This window comes from Trichomycterus rosablanca, chromosome 15 (genome assembly GCF_030014385.1).
Source record: "Trichomycterus rosablanca isolate fTriRos1 chromosome 15, fTriRos1.hap1, whole genome shotgun sequence".
In the NCBI taxonomy this organism is placed as follows: Eukaryota; Metazoa; Chordata; class Actinopteri; order Siluriformes; family Trichomycteridae; genus Trichomycterus; species Trichomycterus rosablanca.
Window position 1 is genome coordinate 7,441,168 of NC_086002.1, and position 24,554 is coordinate 7,465,721.

At 37.0% G+C, this 24,554-nt stretch overlaps 1 protein-coding gene across 1 annotated transcript in view; it reads right to left on the reverse strand.

Moving 5' to 3' along the window:
• The window catches only part of sorcs3a (sortilin related VPS10 domain containing receptor 3a), a 246,125-nt gene that overhangs the window by 124,873 nt on the left and 96,698 nt on the right, over positions 1-24,554 (reverse strand). Inside the window, exon 2 of the mRNA XM_063010840.1 lies at positions 22,090-22,157. Coding sequence (XP_062866910.1) covers positions 22,090-22,157 — 68 coding nt within the window. The remainder of the gene's footprint in view (positions 1-22,089; positions 22,158-24,554) is intronic.

Here is a 24,554-nt window from a genome sequence, read left to right on the forward strand (position 1 = left end):
GGTCCAATTCTTAAGCATTTTCTTTGAGTTTAGGTGCAGACTATGAAATATTGGCCGAATAACCCAAAAAGCCTTCTGATCCCAGCTTTAAAAGACTGAGACACCTTTTCATGTCCCTACCGTAATTGTGCTTAGAGGACAGGCCCAAGGCTAAAAGCTTCAAGAGGACTATAAAAAGAGAAGAGCGATAAAAGATAAAGGGGGTGAAAGCCAGAGACTATGCTTTTGTGACCGTGGTGTCGTGAGCAAGGGCAGGAACTATAACTTTAAATAACTACCTTTAACATATCTTATCTCAGAGAGGACAGGAATATAGTACAGGCTGCTTATCACAGCGTTCTCCTCTCAAAGTAGCTACACAAAATGCTGTGTGAGTAAAACTACAGTATTGCAAATATGTCTTTTGTTTGTTTATTTATTTAATAATTGTGTGTTAATTAGGAAATTGTGAAATACTTCTACCATAAAATGATAGTTACTAACTGACTAACCAAAGAAATAGGAAACCATCAACCTTTTAGAATTTGAAGAATGTGCAAGCAACAAACATCAATAGGTGTTATTGAGAGAGGGGAAAATAGCTTTTTTGAGATTTTGGTCAAGTTCATCATTACTGCATCACACATTTTTTTTTTACAGATTTTGTTAGCTTGACATGTTTTGTATTGTAAGGCCTATCTACCTACCTACCTACCTGCCTCTATTTATCTGTCTGTCTTTCTATATGTCTATCTATCTGTCTGTCTGCCTGTATTTATTTATTATTTTATTTATGTTATTTTATTTTTCATCTACCCACCAACCCACCCACTAATGTGCTGGTTATTTGCATTAGTATGGTTATTATATCATTATGACAAAAAATAAATAAATAAAAACAAAATAAATAATAACAATATTACTACTACTACTACTACTACTAATAATAATAATAATAATATTATTACTACTACTAATAATAATAATAATAATAACAATAATAATAACAATAATACTGATAATAATAATAATAATAATAACAATAATAATACCAATAATAATAATACTGATATAATGATGATAATAATAACAATAATAATAATAATAATAATAATAATATTATTACTACTACTACCACTAATAATAATAACAATAATAATAACAATAATACTGATAATAATAATAATAATAATAACAATAATAATAACAATAATAATAATACTGATATAATGATGATAATAATAACAATAATAATGATAATAATAATAATAATAATATAACAATTATAACAATAATAATAATAATGATAATAATAATAATTAATAATAATAATATAACAATAATAACAATAATAATGATAATAATAATAATATAACAATTATAACAATAATAATAATAATAATAATATAACAATAATAACGATAATAATAATAAATCAATCAATCAATCAATAAATTAACAAAAATAAGAGAAAAAAACTCTTACTCCTTTTTTTTACCATGTCTCAAAACTTGACACCCAATAATGCTAAATGCTGAATATCAAACTGTAAATTGCTCCTAAATGTGCCTCAACTGAATATTCATGCAGCCAGGTACATGGTGCAGGCTACAACCCCTGAGTGCAAAATGTCCAGGATTTCACACTGTGGTGGTTTTAGTACTTTATCTGGGTGTTGACAGTGCATCCCACCTTGCTGAGGTTTCCAGTTTTAAACTGCCTGCACTAAAACCTCTCGAAGGCCACAATGTGAGTTTTATGTAGAGCCTTCAGCTCATTCTTAAGCACAGCATCATCTCTAATAACCAAGCTCGTCGAAGCATAGCTGAAAATGACTTCAGAGAATTGACACATTAAGGGTTGAGGCTGTGAATTCGTAGGTGTTGCGAAGAATAGGATGCTGCATTGTGCTCGCGAGTGACTGAGCGGATGAAAGGGATACAGAGAGGTATACCGAAGTGTGGATGAATAATGAAAGCAACTCACACATTTACACAATGCTGTCTGTATAAGCAGACAATATAGCGTTTTCTCCTCTTTTATTTCCACCCGCGAGATGACCGCATAAAATGATGAACTGCTGCCAAGAGAGGAAGAGTGTGATACAGAATATGTAACGATCAATGTGTGAAGTAAACAAGGTTGTTTAGAACGCAGGAGCGAGGACTTGACTACATACAGAGTAGTGAACTGTTCTGGCTGATTGGTGATACTTAAAACAGAGAGCTATACTATGAACCTAGCTTAACCCGTTCTTAAAGATAGATGGCTCCTTCTAATCAAACATACATGACTTAATCAGTACCACATAAGCAGATAGGAATTTGTTTAGTGCAGGGTTTTTCCCACCCGAGGGGTCGCAGGCCAAAAAATGGGTCACAGAGAAAAATTATGAATATTAAATCAACAAATGGGACAATGGTAGCTCAGCAGTTAGGGTACTGGACTAGTAATCAGAAGGTTGTAGGTTCAAGCTGCATTACTGCCCCTTGAGCGTTGGGCCCCTTGAGCAAGGCCCTTAACCCTCAATTGCTCAAACTGTATTTAGTCAGAATTGTAAGTCGCTTTGCATAAAAGCTTCTGCCAAATGCTGAAAATGTAAATGTCATGTGTCCAAATTTTAATAAAAATGAAAGGTTCTACTAGAAGGTTCCATCATTTAAATGAATACATTATTTATACAATAATTAGCCATAACATTAAAACCACCTCCTTGTTTCTACACTCACTGTCAATTTTATCAGCTCCACTTACCATATAGAATCACTTTGTAGTTCTACAATTACTGACTGTAGTCCATCTGTTTCTCTACATACCTTTTTAGTCTGCTTTCACTCTGTTCTTCAATGGTCAGGACCCCTACTGAGCAGGTATTATTTAGGTGGTGGCTCATTCTCAGCACTGCAGTGACACTGACATGGTGGTGGTGTGTTAGTGTGTGTTGTGCTGGTATGAGTGGATAAGACACAGCAGCGCTGCTGGAGTTTTTAAATATTGTGTCCACTCACTGTCCACTTTATTAGACACTCCTACCTAGTTGATCTACTTTGTAGATGTAAAGTCAGAGATGATCGCCTATCTATTGCTGCTGTTTGAGTTGGTCATCTTCTAGACCTACATCAGTTGTCACATGATGCTGTTGGCTGGATATTTTTGGTTGGTGGACTTCTCTCAGTCCAGCAGTGACAGTGAGGTGTTTAAAAACTCCATCAGCATTGCTGTGTCTTATCCACTCATACCAGCACAACACACACTAACACACCACCACCATGTCAGTGTCACTGCAGTGCTGAGAATGATCCAACACCCAAATAATACATGCTCTGTGGTGGTCCTGGGAGAGTCCTGACCATCAAAGAACAGCACAAAAGGGGGCTAACTAAGAATGCAGAGAAACAGATGGACTACAGTCAGTAATTGAAGAACTACAACGTGCTCCTATATGGTAAGTGAAGCTGATAAAATGGACAGTGAGTGTAGAAACAAGGAGGTGGTTTTAATGTTATGGTTGATCTGTGTATACTTTGGTTACATTCATGACAGGACAGGTAATTCCTAGTTAAACAGTGTCAAACTCAGTCATGGACAATTCTGTACGTTCAATTAATCTCACTTGCATGTGTTTGTATTGTGTGAGGGAAGCGGAGCTATATATATATACACTTTTCAAGAAAACTAATGCTTAATTTGGAAAGCATTTGTTCTGTAAAACATGAATTCTGGAATACAAAGGATAATAGTCTATAAAAAAAATCAAAAAAATACTACCCTTTAGAAAATCATCTGTAAGGTCTGTGGTGCCCTTTCCTATGATCTTGTCTTGACCTTGGTCTGGTGTTTTTATGTTCACAAAACATTTTGCCCTGAAATAAATCTTTAAAAAACAAAAGTATAAAATTTTCCAATTACTTTTGCATGAGGGCAGAGGCCTTTTATGTCACTTTTCTTTTATTTTCCAGACTGGCATACAATGCTAACACGTACATTCGTACATCAGATGAATGGCAAGGCCTGGCCTGAAATGGTGACTCACGCTACATTCACCTCAGGACCTTCTCCTGTCTCTGTTATTGTGAGGAATTCAGGCAGAGGGTAAGGGGATGGAGAGATGAGATGTTGACTCCTTGTGATGGAAAGCTCCACGATTTGAGACAGGTTAGGTACCTTTTGGGCCAGCTCCGTTTTGGGTTAAGTGGCAGGCAGCTCCTTCTGCTTCAGTGCAGTCTCGCAGAACAAGCAGAATGGTTTTGTCTGAATTATTGAAAGCTTGGAGATGTTGAGAGACAGATGCAGAAAAGTGGATGGGGAGAGTTATCTCAGGTTGTTGGAGAGCATTTGAGGCCATCTGTGCAGGAGGGTGCCCCTCAGGGGTGGCATGTCCGATACGAGGTGACGTGTGATGGATATATAAGATGAAGGATTGATGAACGACTTTTTTTTTTTTAGATGGCTTAACCAAAATCCTCTTTTTTACACTATATGAACAAAAGTATGTGGACATCTGAACATGAACAGGTTAGATATCCTGTGCAGCTGTAACAGCCTTGGCTGTTCTGGAAAGACTTGCCACAAGATTTCCACAAGAGAGTGTCTAAGAAAAATGTGCCCACTGTGCCCTAATTTACTATATTATATATAATGACAAAAATTAACCAAAAAAGGTAAAGGGTATTTTAGAGGTATTGAGTACGTGTCAAAATTATGACGTATATGCCAATATATGACGTATATGCCAATATATCAATATTTTGGGGTAAGTATTCAGTAGTGCCACCTTTTATTTACTTTTACAATTTTATTATTAATGAATTTAATAATATTGAATAATGTTATTATTATTATTATTATTATTATTATTATTATTATGATTGTTGTTATCATTTTCTTTCTTTCTTTCTTTCTTTCTTTCTTTCTTTCTTTCTTTCTTTCTTTCTTTCTTTCTTTCTTTCTTTCTTTCTTTCTTTCTATTTACTTACTTACTTACTCACCAACTTACTCACTTACTAACTTTCTCACTTACTTATTAACTTACTTACTTACTTACTTACTTACTAGCTTACTCATATACTTACTAACTTACTTCCTCACTTACTTATTAACTTACTAACTAACTTACTTACCTACTTACTTACCTACTTACTCAATTACTTACTTACTCACTAACTTACTCACTTACTAACCTACTCACTGACTGACTTACTTACTAACTTACATACTAACTTACCCACTCACTCACACACTCACTCACTTACTCACTCACTTTCTCACTCATTTACTTACTCACTCACTTACTTACAATTACCTGGAGATATTTCACCCCTACCATACACCCCCTCCGACATGTGTGCAGTACATGACCACTTCTTTTCACCTGCATGAATTTGTCTCATACACAGTTACAGACCAATCTTTATAATCCCTCGTCTCTGTGCAGGCACCAGCAGAGGCTGTAATTGCAGCACCTATGAGGAATCCCTCCAGCCCTCCCTCCCCCGGACAAGCCAATTATTGTCCATATAGATGCCTGCCCGATCGATAGCAGAACTGAGATTCAAACTTGAGTTTAAAATGATGATAATCTGTTTATAATTAATAATACAGATCACATCTTTAATTACAGCTACAAGAGAAAAAGCACAGCCAGGAAAACCCCCTCCCCCCATGCTAATGCAGAGTCTCTTATACAATTCAACAGGAGGGATAAACAAGCTCGGTTTCAATCCTGCCACATCTGGCATGTTGATGAAAGTTTATCATGATTGCAGGCGAACCAAAGCAAAAACCTCCTGACAGCCTTTAGATTGGCAATCTCACACAATCTCTCGACTGTCTTCCTCACCAAGCTTGTGATAAAGTTCAACATTTACTGTAATGACAGGAGCCTTATTGCTCTATCACGACTGAAAGCTTCACAGCTTTAATTAAAAGTAATAATTTGTGATCTTTGCCATGTAATGAAATTGGTGACTTAAAATGTTTCCAAAAACATTCCGGGTCATTAAAGTTAACATGATTTTTTATATTAAAAATGAAATTGTTAGTTCCAATGTGTGGTGCAGTCAGAAAACAAGACTTGCAAAATAATGTCTGGCATGTTTTCTCTATGATTGTTTATTTCCCCCTATGATTAATTATTGCTTCAACGCTATTCCAACACTATCTAGTTATTGGTATGGGAAATTGTTCCACCATTTATGAACTTTAATCCCCCAGTGACCCTCAAAATATCAAGTAATGTCAAGTCAGATTATTTAATCAACTGGTGACATGATAAATGTGAGAAGAAAAGACCAAACACTGCAGTGCTAAGTACATTTTCCATGGGAATAGAGGAATTGGTAGTGTGGTACAGTAGGGTTTATTCCAATTTATTATGAAGTATCTGCATAAAACAAGAATAATATTTTAGTAATAATAATTAATAATACAAATAAAATAATAATAAATAATGAACAACAACAATAATAATAATAATAATAATATACAGCTCAAGGGTAGGTACAAAGAAATGTAATGCAACTCAATAGACAGCTACTATTAATAGCAGTTTATTAATTTATAATAATTAATTCATAATAATAATAATTATTATTATTGTTATTGTTATTATTATCATTATTATTATTAATATTATCATTTTCATTATTATTACTATTATTATCATTTTTATTATATTTAGTATTATTTTTATTATTATAGTTATTATTATCATATTACCATTATTTTTAATATTATTATTATTATTATTATATCATTATTATTATTATTATCATTGTTATCATTATTATTATTATTATTATTATCATTATTATTATCATTATAATAAAAGTAGATGCACAGGTGGTGTCACGTGTCAAAAAGCCTCTTCCATAGACATTCAAAAGGATTGTGATCTGGTGACTGCAAAGCCAATAGAATTGGTTTACTTCAAGTTTCTACTAACTGAATCATTAAACAACCTCCTTATGCCTTATAAAAGAAGGATCAACCTGGAGAAGACCACTCTCATCAAGATATAAACGTTAAATCATAATGATCAGTTGATTGGGTCAATCACTGTAATGATATTGACCCATTCATCTAAGGGGGCACCTAATGCGTGTCAGCAAAATGCTCCCTAGTTCCAGTTTTAGTCATCCCATTGAGACTTTACTCCACCCAATCAGCCACCCTATGTGGGGACACCTTGACTGGCCAGCAATTGCTGCAGTGAGAATGAATCTCTGCTCGAACATTGTCCCTCTCTCCTACAGACACGACCATGTGTCCATGTAGGTGCCGGGCTGACTGATAGGACATAACAAACTCTGACGCTTTGTTTCATTACTTCTGGTCCAGGTACTTAAGTTTTCCTCCCATTTCTAAAAACATGCAAGAATTTGATTTGGTGCTTAAAATTATGGGAGTAAATTCGGGTGTAGGCAGGGAGGAAAAAAAAAACTAAGTAAATTAAAAAGTTTATAATAAAACATATGTGCAAAAACACTTTTTAAAACATATCTGGACTAAATACTTGGATATTTAGTAGATTAGCTACCCTAAATTGTCCGTAAATGTAAAATAAGTAATGACCTGCTATGAATTTGTGCCCAAAGTGTAAAATATGAAATAAATAATATTTATTTTTTATGCTAGAGACATCATTTCAAACATTATTTACACGTAACAGCTTGTGTTTATGAAAGATGTGCCACATTACCAACATTTCACAATTTTAGCTGGTGATTACAGGGCATATGCTGTCATTTTGAAACGGCATTATATATGAAAAGTAGCAGTCATTACCCCACAAGTTCAAGCCGAATTACAGCATGTCACTGTTATTTCAGTCTGAAGACAGACATTGAAATAGAGTCAGAGCACAGTTACCATTCATGTCAGTTTGAATGCTTTTCTCTGTGTTATTTATGAAGCAATTTAGCTTTTTTTTTGACACGTACAGACATTAAATCCCAAACCAAAAGTAATAAAAAAAATGTCTATCACGCACAGTCTGTAAAGCCTGCCATGCACAACTAATATTCCCGAAATGACAAGACAGTCTTATTCGAACCAAGAGGTGTGGAAAACATCCCCGGGGAAATTTAGTGTCGCACCAGCTTTCTTCTCACTCACGCTCACTTGCAGGTGAATCTAAAGTCCTCGAAAGGTCAGGGACATCAGGTACGTCCTGCACTAAAAAGCCCTTGTTCTGTTCTACTACTCATTGACCTGTGAAATATCAAGACAGCCGCCACTGCTGAAACGATGTGACTTGAAGTGCTTTCAACAGTCGCCTCTGGAAGACCTTAATGGAAGAAGGCCAACAAGGTGTGTGTGGGGGGGGGGGGGGGATCACAGAGTGCTATTGCAAATAACATTGTTGCTGTGATCTGGTTGCAGAAACATTATGACAAAGTGCTATTGCTCTTATACAACATGTTTTCAGTATAGATAATCTCTTCCTTAATTAATGTAAATTGAGCATTTAACCTACAAACCACATGGCGCTCAGATGGCACAGCAGTTAAACTCGCTAGCACACCACATTTTGTCGGTTTGAATCTCAGCTCTGCCATCCGCCAGGCTGGGCGCATACACGAACAACTATTGGCTGTTGTTTTAGGGGGTGCCGGACGCATACTAATAAATAATGCAATTACGACCTCTGCTGGCTGATTGATGGCGCCTGCACAGAGACGAGGGATAATGCGTTGATCAGGGTGTGGCTCTCCATACACGAAGCTGATCCACATATGAACTCGCCTTGTGCAGGTGAAAAGATGCAGTCGGCTACTGCACACATGTTGGACGGGGCGTGTGAAAGTTTCAGCTCTCCTCAACCAGGGTGGAGATCAACATCAGTAGAGAGGAAGCGTTATGCTTCTAGATTGGGAGGAAAATTGCAAATTGCAATCACAAATACAATACTTTTGTACAAATACAAAAAGGTGGAACATTTTGGAAAACGTTCTGACAATAAAAACAATAATATTAGATGTATTTCTTATCTTGCACCTTTAATTACAAAAAAAAAAGTATTTTCATGTCACAAATTAAGAATTTGATGTCTGCAACTAAGTTGGGCCAGAGGTTTGTTTACCCCTGTAAAAATATCTAATTAATTAATTACACTTTTTAATCATTGTGGAACTGAGGACACTAATTGGTGCAGTTTTGCAACTAACAAATTGTCCATTTACTTGATACAAGACTTCAGTAGCATGTTGTAGCATGTATTTCAACGATAACATGGAGAATGGAACAAGACGACATAATCGCTTTGTAAAGCCTACTTTTATATGTAGCCTTAAGCTAGACAGCATTAAGGGATAAACATTGTTTTCTAACAACTTTGACATAAGTCTCCCACTTATGTTAAATACCAAAATGGTAACGATTAAAGTACTAACTGCTGCCTTGCATGTGTAATAATCACAGTAATTAGCGTTATTTTATTGCCACTAGCTGTATTGTACATTTTATTTCACAGTTTTACATAATTCCTTTATTGTTTAAAATTCTAACTGTCTTTTTATTAATTGAATTCTCGAAATATTTACACAATGTAAAACTATCAGTGTAAAACTACAGTATACAATATTTAAGGTTTATGTTAATGTAAAGTTCAGCTCAATTGCTAAAGCTATTAAGTTTTTAATGTAGTTTTGCATAACTATTGTGTTAAATGAAAAATGGCATCAAACACTGACACCCATTGTTTCATATTTTATTTATTTGACTATCTGGCAAAGCAAAGCACAGTAAATGAGAACAATGCTTAGTGTTTAAAACTTTATTAAGCATGTAGTATTTTCCCAAAGGCTAGTGTTAGGCTAATTACATCAGAGTAATTAGGGTCATAACGCATGAGCAAAGTTATAAGTTAATGACTTAAAGACAGATGACTGCTGGAGTTTATCATTTTCCAAGACAAAGCCCTTAAGAATTTCTCATAGCATTATTAATGACTTGTTTATTAGCTTGAATGCTTCAAAAGCACTGATTACAAAAAAGATGGAATTTTAATAGTAACAAACTGAAATGTTTTCATCAAGTTGCCAACTCAAGCTCATCCAATTTTTGTACTATTTTATATACGCATTTAATTAGCTTCCGCTGCTGGGGACCCTGATCGCATCTGATGAGGGTATATTTGCCTGACGTACGCTCCCTCTAATGTGTGCACAGTTCACAGACCCCTTCTTATTTGCTTATACTTCTGTAGATTCGTGTGTGAGGCCAGTCTTGCACATGGAGATTCACACACACTGATCTCTTTGTTCCTGAACTTGTGTACAAGCACCATGGGCTGCTAACCAGGGTCCTTACACAGTGTCAAAGATAAGTCCAGAATTTTCCCACCCAGCAGATTAGAGGCCAATTTGTGTGCTGCAGGCACAGCCAATTGGGCCTGTTAGGGGGCGCCCAGCCACCCGGTAGCAGAGCTGAGATTAAAACTCGGGGAGTTCAAAAGTAGTGTGCTAGTGTAATATCCTGCTGCACCACTTGGGCACTTGCTTATATGACAGCTAATTTCACCCAGACTAGTAGGTGTTTTTCTGATGTAGCATAAGAATATCCATACATCTGTGTTGTTGTTTTTTTGGGGGTTGTTGGAGTTCACGTATACCACAGAAGAAGTATGTACTGTTGTTTTATATATATATATACAGTGTATCACAAAAGTGAGTACACCCCTCACATTTCTGCAGATATTATATCATGGGACAACACTGACAAAATGACACTTTGACACAATGAAAAGTAGTCTGTGTGCAGCTTATATAACAGTGTAAATTTATTCTTCCCTCAAAATAACTCAATATACAGCCATTAATGTCTAAACCACCGGCAACAAAAGTGAGTACACCCCTAAGAGACTACACCCCTAAATGTCCAAATTGAGCACTGCTTGTCATTTTCCCTCCAAAATGTCATGTGATTTGTTAGTGTTACTAGGTCTCAGGTGTGCATAGGGAGCAGGTGTGTTCAATTTAGTAGTACAGCTCTCACACTCTCTCATACTGGTCACTGAAAGTTCCAACATGGCACCTCATGGCAAAGAACTCTCTGAGGATCTTAAAAGACGAATTGTTGCGCTACATGAAGATGGCCAAGGCTACAAGAAGATTGCCAACACCCTGAAACTGAGCTGCAGCACAGTGGCCAAGATCATTCAGCGTTTAAAAAAGAGCAGGGTCCACTCAGAACAGACCTCGCGTTGGAAGCTGAGTGCACGTGCTCAGCGTCACATCCAACTGCTGTCTTTGAAAGATAGGCGCAGGAGTGCTGTCAGCATTGCTGCAGAGATTGAAAAGGTGGGGGGTCAGCCTGTCAGTGCTCAGACCATACGCCGCACACTACATCAAATTGGTCTGCATGGCTGTCACCCCAGAAGGAAGCCTCTTTTGAAGTCTCTACACAAGAAAGCCCGCAAACAGTTTGCTGACGACATGTCAACAAAGGACATGGATTACTGGAACCATGTCCTATGGTCTGATGAGACCAAGATTAATTTGTTTGGTTCAGATGATCTCAAGCATGTGTGGCGGCAATCAGGTGAGGAGTACAAAGATAAGTGTGTCATGCCTACAGTCAAGCATGGTGGTGGGAATGCCATGGTCTGGGGCTGCATGAGTGCAGCAGGTTTTGGGGAGTTACATTTCATTGAGGGACACATGAACTCCAATATGTACTGTGAAATACTGAAGCAGAGCATGATCCCCTCCCTCCGGAAACTGGGTCGCAGGGCAGTGTTCCAGCATGATAATGACCCCAAACACACCTCTTAGACGACCACTGCTTTATTGAAGAGGCTGAGGGTAAAGGTGATGGACTGGCCAAGCATGTCTCCAGACCTAAACCCAATAGAACATCTTTGGGGCATCTTCAAGCGGAAGGTGGAGGAGCGCAAAGTCTCGAATATCCGCCAGCTCCGTGATGTCGTCATGGAGGAGTGGAAAAGCATTCCAGTGGCAACCTGTGAAGCTCTGGTAAACTCCATGCCCAGGAGAGTTAAGGCAGTTCTGGGAAATAATGGTGGCCACACAAAATATTGACACTTCAGGAACTTTCACTTAGGGGTGTACTCACTTTTGTTGCCGGTGGTTTAGACATTAATGGCTGTATATTGAGTTATTTTGAGGGAAGAATAAATTTACACTGTTATATAAGCTGCACACAGACTACTTTTCATTGTGTCAAAGTGTCATTCTGTCAGTGTTGTCCCATGAAAAGATATACTTAAATATCTGCAGAAATGTGAGAATGAAATGTGTACTCACTTTTGTGATACACTGTATATATATATATACAGTGTATCACAAAAGTGAGTACACCCCTCACATTTCTGCAAATATTTCATTATATCTTTTCATGGGACAACACCATAGACATGAAACTTGGATATAACTTAGAGTAGTCAGTGTACAGCTTGTATAGCAGTGTAGATTTACTGTCTTCTGAAAATAACTCAACACACAGCCATTAATGTCTAAATAGCTGGCAACGTAAGTGAGTACACCCCACAGTGAACATGTCCAAATTGTGCCCAAATGTGTCGTTGTCCCTCCCTGGTGTCATGTGTCAAGGTCCCAGGTGTAAATGGGGAGCAGGGCTGTTAAATTTGGTGTTTTGGGTACAATTCGCTCATACTGGCCACTGGATATTCAACATGGCACCTCATGGCAAAGAACTCTCTGAGGACGTGAGAAATAGAATTGTTGCTCTCCACAAAGATGGCCTGGGCTATAAGAAGATTGCTAACACCCTGAAACTGAGCTACAGCATGGTGGCCAAGGTCATACAGCGGTTTTCCAGGACAGGTTCCACTCGGAACAGGCTTCGCCAGGGTCGACCAAAGAAGTCGAGTCCACGTGTTCGGCGTCATATCCAGAGGTTGGCTTTAAAAAATAGACACATGAGTGCTGCCAGCATTGCTGCAGAGGTTGAAGACGTGGGAGGTCAGCCTGTCAGTGCTCAGACCATACACCGCACACTGCATCAACTCGGTCTGCATGGTCGTCATCCCAGAAGGAAGCTGACGCACAAGAAAGCCCGCAAACAGTTTGCTGAAGACAAGCAGTCCAAGAACATGGATTACTGGAATGCCCTGTGGTCTGACGAGACCAAGATAAACTTGTTTGGCTCAGATGGTGTCCAGCATGTGTGGCGGCGCCCTGGTGAGAAGTACCAAGACAACTGTATCTTGCCTACAGTCAAGCATGGTGGTGGTAACATCATGGTCTTGGGCTGCATGAGTGTTGCTGGCACTGGGGAGCTGCAGTTCATTGAGGGAAACATGAATTCCAACATGTACTGTGACATTCTGAAACAGAGCATGATCCCCTCCCTTCGAAAACTGGGCCTCATGGCAGTTTTCCAACAGGATAACGACCCCAAACACAACCTCCAAGATGACAACTGCCTTGCTGAGGAAGCTGAAGGTAAAGGTGATGGACTAAACCCAATTGAGCACCTGTGGCGCATCCTCAAGTGGAAAGTGGAGGAGTTCAAGGTGTCTAACATCCACCAGCTCCGTGATGTCATCATGGAGGAGTGGAAGAGGATTCCAGTAGCAACCTGTGCAGCTCTGGTGAATTCCATGCCCAGGAGGGTTAAGGCAGTGATAATAATGGTGGTCACACAAAATATTGACACTTTAGGCACAATTTGGACATGTTCACTGTGGGGTGTACTCACTTATGTTGCCAGCCATTTAGACATTAATGGCTGTGTGTTGAGTTATTTTCAGAAGACAGTAAATCTACACTGCTATACAAGTTGTACTCTGACTACTCTAAGTTATATCCAAGTTTCATGTCTATAGTGTTGTCCCATGAAAAGATATAATGAAATATTTGCAGAAATGTGAGGGGTGTACTCACTTTCGTGATACACTGTATATACAGTATATATATATACAGTATATATACTGTATGTGCTAAAAAGGAATTTTCAGCTACTGTATTTGCATTCAGGCGAAATGGTTTAACTGTTGCCTATAAGCTAGAATGCAAAATGTACCAGTGCTTAAGAAAACAACTTTAATAAAACTGAATCAAACAGTAAGCCTATTTCTATAGCATTTATTTTTAAGTTGATGTTAGCTTGTGTTATTAAACCAGTGGGCTTTAGAATGTTTGTGGACATAACAGCATGCATGTGCTAAACCTAATCTTATTGAAGATCATGACCTGTCCCCCATGACTACATTTCCTCCTAAGTGTGGCAGACCAGCTATTTCACTTTTATTAACGTCCACCTTAAAAAAGCCACAAATATTTATAAAATAACTGATCCATATTCACACCCTTCATTAAAATTAGCACATTTGTTTCTTGAAACTTCTCTCAGGCTAGCGGGACTTTTCTGACCTTTCTCCAAAAGTCAGCAGCTGTCTAGACGTTACTAGGCTGCTCCAACAACTGCACCAGTACTCTGTTAGCGTAACAACAAAAATAATCTCGATTAACAACTGGGCCAGAAGGAAAAACAGCAAAAAAAGCAGTGCATTTGAGTTCAGTTGTTCTGTGATGCATGTGCTGGAGAAGGAGGCCGACTGAGTCCCAACAGGTCTAATTTGTGGAAAGCTGAATATTATCATGGCCGCCCTCTTTTTGTCAATACAGAATCCCAGCACAGCGGCAACCTTCAGTGTGATGTATTGCGGTTCTGGACGCACTGAGACTAAGGATTTCGGGGGCTTTGTAGCCCTCAGGCTGTCCGGATGTCACAAAGTAAAACAATGCTTCTGTTTACTTTAACTTTTATTTGTGGCTGCAGTACATCTTTCTATTTTACCTTGTATTATAATACCTGGCAGGTATAAAGAAAAACAAAGTGATACTTGGAAGACAGTTAAACAATCCATATAAACAATCCAAGGGCAGTGGTAGCTCAGTGGTTAAGGTACTGGACTAGTAATCAGAAGGTTGCCGGTTCAAGCCCCGCCACCACCAAGTTGCCACTGTTGGGTCCCTGAGCAAGGCCCTTAACCCTCAATTGCTCAAAAATCATGTTGAGTCATAATTGTAAGTTGCTTTGGATAAAAGCGTCTGCTAAATGCTGAAAATGTAAAATGTATATATTAAAAGGGAACACAATAAGCCATTTCAACTTGGTCAAAACTCCAAACTACACTTCTAGTTCTGTTTTTATAGTTCTATTGACTTAAGCTAGATTTATACTGTTTGATTTTTAGAAAAAATAGCATTATAGTGCCAGTGTTTACATCTGAAAAGGAAAGTTTGAATTAATCTTTGGGTAGAATGCCAATTATTTGCCATAAACAGTCAGTCACTGATACCTAGAGACAATTAGGAGCAGCTAATACACAAAATATCATGTTTTTAGAAGTGCAAGGCGATCAGAGTACTCTAAGATAACCCGGTGGACATGGGACTTGAATATTCCCAATTCCAAACAGACAAGTGCACTCAGGCAAGGATCAAACCTTGGTCACTGAATACCTGTCCTGCCACCAAGGTGCCCAACTTATCATGAACCCAAGATGCTACCAACAAGAGCCTATCGTTAACACTGGTGGGCAATATGACAGTGAGAAAACCCCACTGAAAACAATGGGTGTAAATATTCACCATTCTGTCCACTTCTCATAATCCTACCAGCCTAAGGGACTTGCAAAAACCCTTTCTATTTATAGCTGAGGTGTTTTAGCCAGGGCGGCATGGTGGCTCGGTGGGTAGCACTGTCGCCTCACAGCAAGAAAGTCCTGTGTTCGATCCACAGGCAGGGCGGTCTGGGTCCTTTCTGTGCTGAGTTTGCATGTTCTCTCCGTGTCTGTGTGGCTTTCCTCTGGGAGCTCCGGTTTGTTCTCACAGTCCGAAAACATGCAGTCAGGTTAACTGGAGACACTGAATTGTCTTATAGGTATATGGGTGTGTGTATGTGTGTGTGTGTCTGCCTTGCGATGGACTGGCACCCCGTCCAGGGTGTTACTGTGTGCCTTGCGCCCATTGAAAAGCTGGGATAGCTCCACCACCCCGACGACCCTATTTGGATAAGCGGTTTAGAAAGTGAGTACTTTAGCCACTTACTAACAGGTGTATATAATTAATTATATTATATATGTACTATATTAAGGCTGTTGATTTTGAATACTTGCTAAATCCACTGTACATAAACAGATTTTAAGAACCAATGCCTCCCTTTTCTAGATCAGTGTTTCACAGGTACTGATGATGCACAGAATATGCTTTGAACATATACTATGCAGCCAATTATAATTATAGCAATGATATAATGCTTATATGATCTATTTAATTTAATAATTCAGTCTGGGTTTATTAAAATGCAATTAAACCAGGCCATTGCAGACGCAGATATGAATCAGTCCTATTTCAAATGACCTGAGAAAAAGCATTAACCTTGATGTCTAACAAGCTCTCAAGTGCTGTAAAAAAGCATTGGGCTAATCCAATGAGGGTATCGTACACCAACATGATGTAATATATAGTAATGAGCAATGACCTTGCTATCATCTTAACATTTAACAAATTCCATTCAAATAATGCAGTTATGGTTGGCAATTGATATCAAGTACAGCAAGATTGTGAAAACATTTAGCCACTAGCATAGATTCAAAAGTACGCTTGAATTTAGGGCTGCCACTGACAACTATTTTTTATCAATTAGTCAATTAATCTAAGCGATTAACTTTCCTTCAAAATATTTAATTCACAGTCTTACCCTAAATGTAAGGGTTTATGTCCTTATTATCAAATTCTCAAGTGCTCCATATTAAACAAAGTGCAGCATGTCCTTAAACTTACAGCAGAAATAAAATAAAGGTCGGCACGTCTCATTAAGTCCAATGTACAGTAACGACAGAATGAGTCCAGATTCTAACCTACACATTCACTCAAAAATGACTTCACATTCTAAGCGATGTAAACAAAGTGCTAAGTGTTTCACATGAGAACTTTTGTGCGCTTTGAGCGCCAGGGCAACCGCAAAAATCGCGAGCCCAACGCAGCGAAGTGCACGGCGGTCTAACTGAACTTTCTAAGAAATACAGTATTCAGAGATCTCCGTGATTAGGGAGCGTAATGAAACAATATAGTCGTGCAACATCATGCTAGTGCTGCTGTGGTATACATACAAAGGTATGCACAGTGTACAAACCACCTTTTTGTTCTGTGCCAGTTGTAAGTATTCCCAAACTTTTGATGATTTGAGTCTTGGAAAACTTTTAGCTTTTCTTTGAAAGCTCTCTACAATCAGTCTCTTACTGGCATTTTTTAAGACTGCGCTTAATGCCACCAACCAGTGACTGGACCAAATCTGACTTAGGTCATGTACGCAGCAAGTAGTGCTGAGGGAAATCATATGAATGCTTATATGAATGGAAACGTTGTACTACTTCGATTTACTTTGTAAGACTTATACCTGAACACAAGACACATTTAATACAAATTGTCAGTCTTTTAAAACAATAATTCTTACTCTGGCATCCATTTTATCCAGTTTTGGACACTATCACTAAAATGGCAATGTTTTTTTCTTGACCTAGCCATGTAATGTGTCCTATCTTCCCAAGCTAGGTGACATCATGATGTAAAATCTGTCAGTAACAAACACCCCTTTTTATCCCTTTCAAGTGCACATATTTTAATAAGTGCTTTAATTGTGTTTGCCCAACATCCAGGGCCCATTTTTTATTTATTTTCACCCCAACATGTCAATTCTCCCTATCTACAATGGCCCAATTGGCCAAAGGCCAGTTTTCTGACTGCCTTAAGCTAATACTTCTTGACACTGTTGATGCGTGGAGGTGAAAAGTTAATTGAATTGTAATTGCCTCTGGATGCGGGGAATACTCACCTCTAAAAGGCTTTTGACAAGATGCTTAGAGGCACATACACAACTTTGATGCCTGCAACACACTCAAAGTTTATAGAGTATTCAAGTTACACCATTTTGAGACATTCCACAATGGAAAGTGATAAGTGGTGACGGTATCATGATTGCTCGCAAAAACTGAGCCTTTTGTGGATCTTTCTTTTATACCCAAAGATGGGTTTGTGGCTTGTCACCATTTTAGGATGAACTTTGTGCTGATTCGTAAATCAGTTCAATCAGAACATTTGTCAGTGCAGAATTGAAAATATTAATCAACCATACATCATTTTGTGAGGAGATTCAAGTCTCAGTCTCAGTATGTGTAGGGAAAGGCTGGAAATCATTGTTGAATGTGCTTACTAAATATAGCCAAATGTGTTTGGGAGTACTTCAGAAAGCAGTTGTCACTCTGAACAGACCGCCGCTGTATCGATATTTGCAACCAGATATTCTGTTACACAAAGAGAAAGCCAATAATATGCAGAAACACAGCTGGGTTTTCTGGGCTCTGGCTAATCTCAGATAGACTAGGATGGTTGATATGTGTGCTGCAGTCAGAAGGTTCAGCTTGTTTTTGAGAAAAATGGATGTAAGGTTCTCCATGCCAAAGATAAAAGGGACCATCCAGACTGTTATTATTGAATGTGTGAATGTTCTGTAAATAAGATCGGAAGTGCTGGCAGGCCAGTCAAGCATACACACTCTAATTGCCACATCGTGTGTGTGAAAAGATTTGATGTTGTCTTAATGACAACACACGTTTCTCTAAAATCAATATATTTGTAGACACAGAGTGTGTATGCTTGACTGGCTTGCCTGCACTCCAGATCTGTCTTCTAATAAAATTCTAAGGCACATCACGAAATGGAGACTCAGTCATTGCCAACCACAGACTGTTGTGGAGCTGAAGTCTTGTATCGAGCAGGAATAAGAGACAAGATGATGCAGAACAGTGGTAAATATGCCCCCGTCCCATTTTTTGGAGTGTGCTTCAGGAATCAAATTTAAAATTTGCTTGTTTATTATTAGAACAATTTTACTTTTGTCTTTTAAATGAAGAACTCATCCAACACCAATGTCACAACTACTCCTTTGACTAAACAGGCACAAATTCCCATATGCAACTATTTTAATGCCCATGATTTTGAAATAGGATATCAAACAAGGGGCTCATTTTAGCTCTTGTGAATTAAGTACAAACATTAGGGCCTTAATGTTGATTATAGTGGTAGATCCTATAAGTGGACTTTTGTTTAAACCACAGTAAATATGAAAGGACATTCAGATGTCATCAGTTACAGTCCCACAGCGCCCTGTGGGCAGTGTCCTGTGACCACTGATGAAGGTCTAGAAGATGACCAACTCAGACAGCAGCAAAGGATGAGCGATCGTCTCTGACTTTACATCTACAAGGTGGAGCAGCTAGGTAGCATGCAGTGTCTAATAGAGTGGACACGGTATTTAAAAACTCCAGCAGCATTGCTGTGCCTGATCCACTCATGTCATTGTCACTGCAGTGCTGAGAATGATCCACCACCTGCTCTGTAGTGGTCCTGTGGGGGTCCTGACCATTGAAGAACAGCATGAAAGGGGGCTAACAAAGCATGCAGAGAAACAGATAGACTACAGTCAGTAATTGTAGAACTTCAAAGTGCTTCTATATGGTAAGTGGAGCTGATAAAATGGACAGTGAGTGTAGAAATAAGGAGGTGGTTTTAATGCTATGGCTGATCAGTGTATATAGTGTGTTAAAGCAAGAAAATTGCACTCGATTATCACTGTGTGTAAAAGCCCTTGCTTGAAAACTGGCCAGTTCTATATAAAAAGTCTCCTAGATCTTTCTTAGGCTTTCAAACGTGTCTGTGTTATAATTTACTTTGGAGCTGGAACTTGTCTTTTATCTGAAATGCCACCACTTTGCTTCTAAGTTTCATTTTACACAATCAGGTCTGGAAAAGTGTCATCTAGCAGCTCAGGTTTTCTTTCTACAAGCTCCATCATGATCTTGCGCTCTCTGAAATCCACTGTGGCCACTTTTATAAAATCACCCAATGCATTAGATCCATTAAACTTTTACTCTGCTGACACAAGAACGGGCTCAGCACCAGCATAAATTGCAAAGTGATGAGAGAGGACATAATCGTAGATACGATAAAGCCCAGTTTTTATGATTATGGTGCAAAAATGCACAGCTCGTATATAATTAAGACGTTATCAGTAGAAATATATGGCGTGTTGGTGAACATCGCTCTGCAGTAACCAGGCCGACAGCAGTACAGTTGTGAAAAGGGATTGAATTAAAATAAACACAGTGTGTGATGAGCTGTGATCAAACATTCTGCTTGATATTCAAATCAAGCAATGACATTTTCTAAACATGCATGTCATTTTCACTTAGGAATTTCTTATTGATATTTTAGTGGTAGAAATAACTGGCTTGTGGACATTTATGTATTTATTTATTAGGATTTTAACGTCATGTTTTACACTTTGGTTACATTTATGACAGTTACACAAGATTCATCAGTTTAAGCCCAATGCCAAACACAGTCATGGACGATTTCGTATCTCCAATTACCTTACTTGCATGTTTTAGGACTGTGGGAAGAAACCCACAAAGACACGGGGAGAACATGCAAACTCCACATAGAAAGGACCCGGATTGCTCCACCTGGGAACTGAACCAAGGTAGACATTGCTACAGGTATATCTTCCTTCTCATTTAAATAATACATCCTGGTAATTTGCCTGACTGTACCCATTTACTATTTTACAGAAAATATCTGCTATTGCTATGCATTGTAACATTATTATGTGAATTGGTGAAAATGTATTTATTGATTGATTGATTGGTTGGCTTTTAGGTTAAGTATTATTATTATTATTATTATTATTATTATTATTATTATTATTAATACATTAACTAATTTAATAAAAATATTACTATTATTATTAGTATTATTAGTATTTATTAATTCATTTATTATTTTATTATATTATTATTATTATCATTATTATTATTGTTTTTATTATGTATTAATTAATTAACTTATTAAATTTATTATTATTATTATTATTATTGTTACTAGTAGTAGTAGTGTTAATTAATTTATTAAAAGTATTACTATTATTATTATTAGTATTATTATTAATAATTAATTTATTTATTTATTACATTTATTATTATTATTTATTCATTTTAAATGTATTATTATTATGTTTTTGTTATTTTATTATTATTATTATTATTATTATTAGTAGTAGTAGTATTTTTATTATTATGTTTTTGTTATTTTATTAAATGTATTATTATTAGTATTATTATTATTATGTTATTATTATTTACATTATTATTATTATTATTATTAATATTAGTATTAGTATTATGTTTTTGTTATTATTTATATTATTATGATTTTATTATTTTTATTTATTTATTTATTTATTTATTTTTGTAATTATTATTATGCTTTTAGACTTCCTTTGACAGATGCAATCAGAGTGACCAACATTTGTCTTCTTTGGAACCAGTATTGTAGGCTGTTTTCTTGAAGACCCTTTTTTAAAGTAGAGGAACTCTGCTGGTCTTCACAGAGCTCTGAGCTCAAGCCCACTGAACATATTTGGAATGAATGTCATTTGTAAGCCAGTCCATTTCATACAACATTAGTTGCCTTATTTATGCTGTTTTTCAAACAATGAGCACACATTTCCACCAGAGATCTTGCGGAAAGCCTTTCCAGAAGCTACAAGGATCTGGAAATGGGATTGTGGGTTTATGTAGATGCTTATGGTTTTGGAATAGGATGTCCATAAAGCTAACAGTCAGATGTCCACATACTTTTGTCCAAATAGTGTAAATTTTAAATTAGTAGTTTATGTATATTGCTTGTCTTTACAAAACCAGCAATATAATCCATAAATGAGAGGACAAATCTTTTACTGTACAAGTGTCTCTGTGTCCTGGATTTCAGATATACCAGTCGGCTGGAGCTCGCTGTGAGACATCAATGACTTTTTGACTCTTGTTGTTATTTTGGTCTCACTGCTGGTTGAAGTCTGATCTAATTCTCTCTTGCTCTGTCTGTTTTCCCAAAGGTGATGTAATGACAGCAACCTAGCAGCCTATTTATCTCCAACAAGGGCGCTTTTTTTTACCCTTATTTATCTACAGCTGAGATACTATTACAGATTCTAAAAGGTGATGCTGTAGTGAAAAGAGGACAGAGCTAAATAGAAATGGAGTAAAGGTGAGATATATCTTACCTCCATAGGGAACTCTCTGTCACACTGCCCAAGTGGAAGTCATACAGCTTGGTCAAAATCAAAATCACCTGTAAGAAAAAAAAGGCAGAAAGGAAGCTTTTAGTGGTGCTTATGAAATATTAAACTCTGAAACAGCTCTGAAAAACAAACTAATTAGATTTTTTAACCCAATATGCAGTAAAATTAACAAGTTCAGAAGTAACAAGCAGTTTAATTAATGTTTCCCAAATAGCAGTTTGATTTTTAATTCCACACAGATTGAAATATGAAAGTAATGAAACAGATTATCAAATATGAGTACATATTTCTCCTGAGTTCATGTGTTAATATTTTTATTTGACTGGGAACCAAGAAAAACTCTTAAAGATATGCCAGTTGACTTTTTTAAAGATGATTTTACCATAAAAAGTTGGTAATTATTCATGGCTTTTTGGAGGATGTGGATGCCATTATGTAGCTCCACCAAATAAACACAACTAAGCTGTCTGTCTTTATTAAATGCTAGTAGATATGTGATAAAGTGTGGAAGATTTGCTGCTTTACGGCAACAATCCAAATCATAAGCGTTAGTCCACGTCTGACAGTTTATGCTAGAAAGCGTTCCAATTTGGCTAAATGGAAATAATTCAGGTCAAAAGAGTGGGCCAAATTTTCACCAAAGATTAATCATTAGTCATTGAAGGTATGATTATATTTGTTACTGCTATAGTGTGCACAAAAAGCTTATAATATTAGGGAACAATTATTAGGTATCTGTTTTTGTTATTTATTTATTTTACACAGGCCTTCTTGGTATTTGATAATTTCCTTTACTGAATAAAATAAAATAAATTTTGAAAATGTATTATTATTATTATTATTATTGTTTATATATAATGTATTTATTTTATATATAAAAAAATTTTATATAATTTTTTAATACAAACTTTTTTATCCCTTTCTTCACATCTTAAGTGGAGAACCAATAGTGTTTGATGGTATTGTAGTTTTTAATTACTGGCAGTAGTGTCAGTGACTTCTTTTTCTGTTTTTTAATTAATTAATTAATTTATTTTTATATTGTTTTATTATTTTTAAATAAAATAGTGTTTGATGGTATTGTGGTTTTTAGAGTCATTGATTTAAACATTTTATTCTTCTTCTCCTGCTTATTATTATTATTATTATTATTTCATTTTAGCAAAATTAGTACTGACCATACAACAAACTATGCTCTGATCCTCAAAAAGTAACAAAAGAGAAAAGTTTTAGCAAGACCAAATGTGTTTTTGTACCTACCGCTGTGCGTCCAGCGCTTACAGGCTGATCTGATGCTGTAGCTTTGATTCTGATGTGACTGATCTGAATGGATTGTTTGATCTGAATGCGTTCTGTGGGTGAGTTGGCCTTTAGGCTTAAAATACCTCACACAATAGCTAGCCATGAAAACAGATCATGCCTGTATATCTGTGCTAAATCTGTGCTTACATAATAGCAGGTACATCTGCACTGGTCAGTATAAATAAGCTCTATTTAAACTCACACATTATGATAATTCATGCATTAGCACAAAAAAGGAAGAAAATTGTACATGCTGTTCACTTAGGTAAAACCATCTCCATCATTATAGATGTATTAATTATTACAGAAACTAGAAACATATATTTGTTGTACAAAAGATTAAAATGTATTTGTTAAAATACAATAATGATATAATCAAACCACTGTGCCATTGTACTTAAATAAAGAGAAAGAAAAGGAAGGAAGGAAGGAAGGAAGGAAGGAAGGAAGGAAGGAAGGAAGGAAGGAAGGAAGGAAGGAAGGAAGGAAGGAAGGAAGGAGAGAGAACCTGTGCCCTTACTGTCAATAATAACAAGTGGCCCAAAACTTTTTCAACATTATTTTGACTACTCTATTTGGCATCCTATTTTCATTTAGATTTTCTCTAAAATCTAAAAAAAAGATATACAAGAGTTCTTCAAAAAGTTTCTGCACTTCTTTAAACTTTATTTATTAAGAATTTCCAAAACAAATGACATCACTTTTCTACATAGTCACCTTCTGATGCATTTTTTTTCTATTTTATTTATGCATTTTCTCCCAATTTAGCATAGTCAATTTGTCTTTTGCTGCTGGGGATCCCTGATTGCACCCATGCACTCTGCACAGGTGCCTCTCTATCTGCTAATCAGGGTCCCTACACAGTGTTTAAAGACCCCACCCACATAGTCCAGTCATCCCGCCCTAGCACAAACGTGTCTGCTGCTGGCACTGCTAATTGTGCCCGCTAGATGGCGCCCGGCCGACCGGTGGCAACGCCGAGTTTCAAACCGGGGAGTTCAGAATCTCGGCGCTGGTGTGCTAGCGGAATATCCCGCTGCGCCACCTGGGTGCGTACCAGTGGCGATTTCTTTAAGACTGCAAGGGAAGCTCAGCTTCCCCTAAAATGTCCAAAATTAAATGGTCAAATATGTACAGTTGTGTTA